Source organism: Morus notabilis, unplaced genomic scaffold (genome assembly GCF_000414095.1).
Source record: "Morus notabilis unplaced genomic scaffold, ASM41409v2 Scaffold99, whole genome shotgun sequence".
NCBI lineage: Eukaryota > Viridiplantae > Streptophyta > Magnoliopsida > Rosales > Moraceae > Morus > Morus notabilis.
The window spans coordinates 990,616-999,256 of record NW_010362482.1 but is presented as its reverse complement, the minus strand read 5'-3'; the positions used below and the strand labels follow the sequence as shown (position 1 = coordinate 999,256).

General features: G+C 34.7%; 1 protein-coding gene across 2 annotated transcripts; it reads right to left on the bottom strand.

Moving 5' to 3' along the window:
* Positions 1–813: 813 nt before the first annotated feature.
* LOC21410314 (protein DETOXIFICATION 29) lies at positions 814–8,641 on the bottom strand. Of its 2 annotated transcripts, none has more exons than XM_010102092.2 (8): positions 8,159–8,641; positions 7,524–8,065; positions 5,493–5,579; positions 2,466–2,522; positions 2,091–2,329; positions 1,806–1,924; positions 1,281–1,367; positions 814–1,099 (listed from the first exon to the last, which is right to left on the bottom strand). In XM_010102092.2, the coding sequence occupies exons 1-8, from the start codon at positions 8,516–8,518 to the stop codon at positions 1,025–1,027; spliced, it is 1,566 nt and encodes a 521-aa protein (XP_010100394.1). In that variant the 5' UTR covers positions 8,519–8,641; the 3' UTR covers positions 814–1,024. The 2 variants fall into 2 exon arrangements, with proteins under 2 accessions (XP_010100394.1, XP_024023939.1); XM_024168171.1 differs by having other exon boundaries at positions 1,806–1,918.

The window sequence follows — 8,641 nt, the reverse complement described above, 5'->3', positions numbered from 1 at the left end:
ATGTAGTGGGGCCACCATTTATGAGAGGTCCGGGCAATTAACACTTTCCCTTTTTACTCCTTGTTTTCCGTGATTCTTCGAAGTTGGAACCGTGAACCTCTGTCTCCTATTTAGGACCTCTCTTTCTCAAATTCCACCCTCACATATTTCTGTCTCCGCATAGCAGAAGTGAAAAATCTGCAATGGAGACGTTAATATTAGGAACGAAGAAAGAAGAAAATATCCTGTCGGCTCCGAGAGCTTCAAATTTTGTGATTTTCATTTGTAATTTAGATTTATAGTTGTCTTTCTTGTCAGTATGAAATTTTAATTGGCCGGTTGAATTAAAATTGAAAGTTAGTATTGTAGATTTTGATGGTAGTTAGAAATATTTGTCAGGGAAATAATAGAAATCACAAAATACCACTACTTTTGTGGCCATTTAGCGTCGACCATGGATAGTTTGAATATCTTGGATCCCAATATGAAGATCGGAGTTATGTAAAGATATAGTTAATTATGAAGAAGTAGTTGATAAAATTCGATAGAAAAAAAAGGCAATAAAAACGAAGCCAATAAAAAGAAGACCTGCAGATGAATACTAATACCAGCTTAAGTTGGTTTATATATAGAGAAAAACAAATAAAACTTAAGGGTCCGTTTAGTTCGCTGATTCAAATTTTTAATTCGAGTTGAGATATAATTTTATGTGAGAGTTTTTTACTATAGCAAAAAAGTTAGATGTGACTGTTTCTAAGAGCTTTTTACTGTAATAAAACTCAAATTCTAAATTCGAATCGGTGAAATGAACGGGATCTAAGTTAGTGAAAGCCCGTTATATCCTCACTACCGTCAATCGTATTGAAGTTAGGATTGAACAGAAGATGGATTTAGGTTTATTGCCGTTTTCTACATGGGGATTTAGGTTTGCTGTCGCTCAATGATAAACGTTGAAGACAAACAATATTTTCCCGGCGGCATAGCTAAAAATCTCCTTATAAATGTCACGTTTTATCACTTGAAAACCGAAATATCTCTTAGCTCTTCATCTTTCTAGATCGTCTTGTTGGGAATCTGTGTGACCTCCCCATTTTCTTATCCTGTCTCCAGCCACAGAAGCCTGTATTTCATATGCCAGATTTGAGATTAATTAAGTTTACTAGTCATATCATTGTGGAAAAATTTATGTCAACGGAATAGTTTTAACTAATGAATTAAGTTGACGGAAGCAAATAATCTGATATAGGATGAACTATATACATGGGGAAATTAGCACACCATGAGTTTGTGTAGATCATTACCTCTTTGTTCCAATTGGTTTTATAAACCATCAGGAAAAGAACAAAAGTCTGAACTAATGTCCCGCAAATCATGCCCCACCAAATTCCCTGAAAATTTTTCAAGAAAAAAAAAAAAAGAAAAGAAAGCAAGTTAACATTTTGGTCTCTAATTAAGCAATACGGCATTTTGAAGAATGGATAGCATTCTTCATCCAACCACATTAAATAAGCTCTTCCAACAAAAAATAAAGAAATAAATAATTAAAGAATAGAACACATACATTAAGGCTCCGTTCACTTCGTTAATTCGAGTTTAGAATTCAAATTTTTCTACAGTAAAAAGCTCTCACAAACAACCACATCTAACTTTTTTACTACAGTAAAAAGCTCTCACATAAAGTCACATCTTAACTCGAATTCTAAACTCGAATAAGCGAAGTAAACGGAGCCTAAATTCAACTTGTAACTTGACAATTGCTTAGTTCAAGAAGTGGCTATTATTTCTTAAAAATTAAGTAAATAAAAAAGTGGTGTTTATGTACGTACTATAATACCCATGTTGAGCTTGAATCCCATTAGAAGACCCAAAGGGATCCCAAATAGATAATAACAAGCAATGTTCACATAAGCTACTGAAGCTTGCCATCCCGCTCCAATGGCTACCCCTGAATTAAACCCAAAACGTAAACCATTTAATTAATCAAATGACCAAAGATATAGTAACATGTATGCTTGCATGCATATATACACACATGTATACACACACAAACACAATGATAGTATATTTGTATGTATTATATATACGTACAATTATATCCAAACTCTAATTACCAGATAAAACCGGTTGGACGTTGTCGATGAAAATGCAAAGAGCCAGAATCGGGGTGAATTGTCTAACAAAAACTTTGACTTCTGTGTCGTTCGAAAATAGGGATGGATACTCGTTTCGCGTGATGATTAAGATAAGCGACATTACGACACCGAAAATGAATGCAGTTATTACTGCCACCACTAACGAGAATTTCGCTGCTTGTGGATGAGCTGCTCCTAGCTCATTTGATACCCTCACGCTAAAATCACAACACTTAATAAAATGATCATAATTCTGTAATGATGGATGTATATTATAGAGATAAATCATTCTCCAATATAATGTCGAACGGAAATTAATCAGTTATTAAGATTGTGATTCTATGTGAAACTGACCTTATTGCTGCATTGATGCCAAGAGCTACCATGATCGTCCATCCCAATATATTCATGCTGCAAAATTTTAATATTAATACGTATCACAAGTTTTACTTTGAATAATTATATTAGTTAATCATTCTGGATCTAGATTCAGATATCAGAATAGTGATCATGTATTTCAGTTCTTTTTTTATTATTTTTTTCATCATTCTATTTTCAGATCGTAGATTCGAATAGCTATAACATTTTTATACATATGGACAATATACATTACACGCTTTCTTTGATTTGTTCTCCCGAAGCATCAAGATTCTGTGCGGCCCAACTGTCCGTATTTGACCTATATAGGTGCTGTGTGTTCTTTGACTTCTTTCTCTCACTCTATTTTACTGATAATAAAACCCAAATATTTTCCACAGATATTCTTTTTTTTTTCTAACATTTTTATTTTTATTTTTTTCACATTTGTATCGACTGAAGAAATATCTAATTTTGTCCCACTATCAAGATTTTAGTAAAACTACTCTAAATACTACGACAATACGTTAATAGATTTAGATTTTGGAGAATGATAGTACGAATTTTCCATTGATGTGAATGCAAAATTTATAGAGTTACACGAGGAGTTTGAATTTGAATATAATACTAATCTAACTCAAATAATTTAAACTAGACTTATAAATTAATAACTAATAATTAAAACTAATTTTTAAAAATTAGGAACAAATAATTATAAGATAAATATGAATATTTAAATTAAATAGGTTAAATAATCTTTATTATGCCCCGCAAGATGGAGTTCCGATTGGAGAATCTAATCTTAGACCGTGATAGAAAAACATGTATAAGTGACGGGTGGTTGAAAATGTTGAGGAGAAGAGAGAGAAGGGTGCATGGATGCTAAGACGACAATCGTCAAGAGAGAGCGAAGAGCATATGGGTGCTAATATTGCATTTTCATGGAGAGAAGAGGACCCAAGAGCGTATGGATGACAATGTCGGTAGAGAGAAGAGGGCGCATGCCGTAGGCACATTACTTGAGAATTGGAGGCGCATTATCTTGTGATTGGAGGCATATTGTCTAAGAATTGGAAGCGCATTACCTGGGATTGAAGGCTCATTGCCTAGGGTTCAGAGGCACATTGCCTAGGATATAAAGTGTTGATCGTTGGAGATAGGGTGTAAGGCGTGTGCTCGTTGGAGCGAAAAGGTGTGGAGAAAGAGGAATGAATGGTGATGGAAAGTTATTTTAATTTTTATTTTTTTTTATGTTTGCTATGAAAAAAGAAAAGGGAAAGAAGAATTTAAGAGATGTTTGTTTCCTGTATTCGTTTCTGATTCTGAATCATGATATATGGTTCTCTACAGTATTTTTCTCTCACAAAAAACACATGTAAAACGAGAATGATTCTGAATCATGATTATAAATCCATGAACCAAACGTCCACTTAATCTATTGAGTATTGGGAGGCGAGCCATGTAGGAGAGAATAATATATTGGTGCGGCTGGATTGAAAAGGGAGGAGAGAAGTTGATGCGGCAAGAGTAACTAAGGTGTGTGGAGTAGGTGAGATCTAACCATGCGACATGAGGATAGCTGGTAATGGTTGGTGTGTAAGGAGGCTGTAAAATAAATGAAAGCTGGGTGTGGCGGGTATTATGGTAAGATGGTAAAGGTTTGAATATATTTGTTATAACAAGAAGCATGTGATGCCAATAAATTTTGATAATTATAAGAATTGGTGCGGCAAGAATTGTGGTGTGGTTGGAGATGGGTTGATGGTAAGAAGGTATAATGATGCGTGGTGGCAGAGGAAGAGGAGGAAATAAGAGTTACATCAGGAGTTTGAATTTGAATCATATACTAATTTAACTCAAATAATTTAAACTAAAACTTATCTACTAACGATTAATAATTAAAAATAATTCCAACTTTAAAATAAAAAATAACTACTAAATCTAATTTTTAAATACTATGAAAGTAAATATATAAGATAAAATACAAATCTTTAAATTAAATAAATCAATTAACTTTATTATGCTTTATTTTACGTCTCTAGTTTCAGCTAATGCGAGATATATTTGGCTATCCAAAGAAATATTTTATTGATAGTACAGTATTGTTTGTGATTACCAAATTACATTTGAATCATGTTAAATGAAAAAACAGTTAGTAAGATTTAATAAAACTGCTTATATTTATATACGTGTTTAGTGGAGGCAGTATGCGGTTGAGACGCTCGTCAGCAAGCGCAGTATAAGCAATAAACAAAGTTAATGAGACAGAAACAAGCCGTCATCTATTTTCAGGTTACGTACATGGCCTTTTCAAATTAACACGAAAACCTTATTCTGTCTAATTCGTATAATAACTCGGTGGATCTGGACTTTTAGTGGCAAAAATACATATAAAATTCAGTGGATCCGGCCTAAAATCTCTTCAGAGTCTAAGGGGTTGTTTAGTTGGGGGATTCGTACTCCGATTCGAATTATGGTTCATAGTTCGCTACAGTGTTTTTTCTCACAAAAAATACACGTAAATCGAAAATAGTTCTAATCTCATGATTTTAATTCATGAACCAAACGTCTCCTAATTGTATGAAGAGTTTGAGATTGCGGGTTCAATCCTGTATTGTAGGCAGTTATAATTCTATAACCTTAATCCGTATGATTAATCAAATTAAGGACTCAGTGAGCTTTTCCACCTCCACAAGGAGGAATTATTATGACAATTTATATTTAATGTGCACCTTATGATTAGTCATTTCTTTTTGGAACCCACAAACATAACATCACCCCACGTGACATAGCTTTTTCTCTTTTTTTTTTTTTTTCTTTTTTTGGTCAATGACCTAACCACGTTACAGTACTGCTGAATCGTATTGGTTTATTCTCGTCTTTTGTAATTTGTGTGACAATAGTAATGCGGCTAATTAGTTTCATTTGTGATTCTAATCATGATAGATAGTTGCTTAGCTTTTCACGGGTTTAACTTATGACTTTTATAAAAATGTGATTAAGTAATTAAAGCAAATCACTTACAATATTGATAGCGCAGCCACCGACACCACCGCATTCTTTAGATATCCAGCAAAAAGTATGAGTGCCATAAAGTACCAGGTTTCCAAACTGCGTAAGATTTACAGAAACAAAAAAAAAAAAAAAACTATAAATAGATATTACTTACACATGTGAGGAGAAGGATCTATGAAAGGAGAAAAGAAGATACGCAATCATATAGGGAAAAAATAGTAAAAATAATAAACCCAGAGATTTGCGCAGAAGAGATTATTTCAATAGATTAACGCATCGCTTGTTTCTTTTATTCTACAATATACAAATTGCAAAGCACAATTTTTATTTTTATTTTTATTGTGAGTGATATTTACTTCAGTTAAAAATTAAGTATGATATTTCCAAACAAAAAATGTAAATCAGACTTGTCACTAAATCAGACTTGTAACTTAAGCGTGTGATCGTTTTTTCATAAATAAAATATTACTTTTCCATGCTCAAGTTATAAGTAGAAGTTTCTTGATGAAGTTTTTCAACACATAAAGGAAAGATTTTTTTTTTTAGGGGACAGTAAAAGGAATTCACTCTACAATTGATTGTATATTTTATAGGAATTTTAGAAAAAAAAAAAAAATAGAAAGAGTAATGTTATGGATATGAACTCAAATCTCAACTCTTGTATACCTAATAAATTATGTTTTTGCCCACTTTTCTCTCTCTGCTTGTCCACATTTTTTTTTTTTTTTGAAATGATGGGTTGTCCACTATTATGTTTCACACAGGAGTATTTTGTTTTTCTTTTTGTAGACTTTTATTTAGGGGTTCTTTTTTCCATGTTGTTTGAGCAATACACGTCCCTAGCTAATATGAAACGAAGATAATGCGTGTTTAAACGAAATTTTTTAATTTATTTTTCTTAAAGTTATAATAATGAAAGATAACAACATAGCGCCAATCACTTTTTACACCAGAAAAAGAAAAGAAGAAAAAAGTACCCGTCACTTTTAATAACTATAGGACTTTTTATAATTAAAATGCATCAAAATAGAAAAATTTATGACAGACAGTTTTTTATATAAAATTGATAATTGAAAAGCGTGGACCTAGTTCAAATTTTTAAATCATACTCGTACCAATACCACACTTCTAATCAACAGTACAATTATTTATTTCCCTAAATCATACGTAAATAGTAAACAATTAAGATACCAATTACCATACACGCATATTTTTAGTTAATTTATATATAAGAACATAATAATTAGCATTAGCAATAAAATACTCCTAAGCATGTCAACTACAAATCGGTATTTAGTTTTTTAAATTACATTATAAATAAATAGTAAATAAATCTATTACACAAGGTACTAAAATGATTTTATTTTATAGAATCAAATCCTTTATTCACATTTCACACCACTCAAAAAAAAGAAAAAAACACTCTAACACTAATTGGCAGACCCACCAACGCTAACCCACTAGCTTCACCCCCACGAAGAAGAGGGATACCAGAGAAATCAGAGAGAAGAACATAAAAGGAGGAGACTCGGCGAAATCAAAGGCAAAAGAGAACAAAGGATAATAGAACAGAGAAGAGGTGAAGGAAAGAAAATAGCCAAGGAGAAAAGGAAAACGTCTTAAGATTGTTTTTAGAAATATCTCACTTTTTGAGATAAAGACAAAAACGTTTTCATTTTTTATTTCTGTATGGTGTTCTCCCAAACACAATTTTTACACTGTTTTCATTTTTTTCTCCTCAAAAAATGTGAAAAACTTTTTAAAGACAAGTTCCCTACGGCCTCATTGTTTCTTCTTTTTCTTTTTCATTTTTCCCGGCTCCATGATATGATTTGACCTTTTCGATCTATGATAAGCCAACTGAATCGTGGTTGTTGTCTTGGTGATTCGTACCATTAGCCATAGTCTTGTGATTATATATCCGAGTATTTCTCCTAATCTTTGACTCACATACAAAACTATATTTTATAAAGTATCATTGCTTAATTTAGATTTTAGCATTTTTAAAACCTTAAAACAAAGGGTAACGAATCATATTACCAGAGCATGACCGCCGATTCAATAGACAATCTAACAAATCCCCACAGATTCTGAAACGCCTTCCATGAAAACCCGGACCATGCTCTCCCACAAGTCCCACTAAAAATATAAACCAGCTGCGCCACCACGATGAACCACCACGAAGCGTTCAGCACCAGGGCTCCGCCGGCGAGGCCCCACCCCAGCTTCAGCATCAGCAGCCAGCTGAAGAAGGTGTGGAGCACCAGAGCCGCCGCCGCTATCCATGCCATCGCCGCCATCTTGCTCTGCGCCTGCAAGAACTTGGAGATCGGAAAGTATATGGCGTACGCGAAGAGCTGAGGGATCATCCATATGGCCACCACCCCGGCCGCCTCCGATATCTCCGTCGTCTGCCCGATCAGCTTCAGCAGCGGCTCCGCAAATATGTAGATAAACGACAGTATTAGGGCCGTCGAGTTAAGAATCACCCACGACCGCTGCATATAGATCCCTAGCATGTCGAGTTGACCCGCTCCAAAAGCTTGCCCGCACAGAGTTTCCAGTGCGCTTCCCATGCCAACCTTATAAACAATAGATTATATTCAAAACTTCGTGAAAATCTGACAGTTAAAAAATTTTATTATTATTTTTTTAATTTATGCATAATTGGCTACCATGATGCCGAAGGAGAATCCGGCGATGACCGAGTTTTCCACAGAGAAGGCAGCGAGGGAGAGAGTATCGACCTGGCCGGCGAAGACCTGAGTGACGGCGCCGAGGGAGTATTGGCAGATGGATGTGAAGATGGCGGGGCCGGCCAAGTACCAGAGCTTCTTCGACTCCGTGCAGAACTCTCTGTAGAAATCTCGGACTCTGCCGATCGGTGGGATGTCGTCGGCATCGAGGGTGGAGGAGGAGGTGAGTGAAGATGTGTTAGTCGTTGGTAGGAGTGTTTCTAGTTGGTCGGCCGAGTGATCATTGTTTTGGAGATCTTCTCCTCCTGTGGAAAGGAGTGGCTGCTTTTTCTCCTCCATTGATGACTGAGTGGTCTCAACTCTCAAAGATGGTGAGAGAGGGATGGAGAAAGGCTAGGACTTGGCTTTACAGCTAAATTTGATCTAATTGGGACTGCTTGGATAGCATGACACTCTTTTATA

What these genes read in the sequence shown, in the direction of transcription:
- LOC21410314 (XM_010102092.2), bottom strand. Translation starts at nt 8,518, where the DNA reads ATGGAGGAGAAAAAGCAGCCACTCCTTTCCACAGGAGGAGAAGATCTC. An exon ending in GAATCGGCGGTCATGCTCTG is followed by an intron (nt 5,580 to 7,523) that starts GTAATATGATTC and finishes AATCTTACGCAG; the next exon opens with TTTGGAAACCTGGTACTTTA. An exon ending in GTGGCTGCGCTATCAATATT is followed by an intron (nt 2,523 to 5,492) that starts GTAAGTGATTTG and finishes AAAATTTTGCAG; the next exon opens with CATGAATATATTGGGATGGA.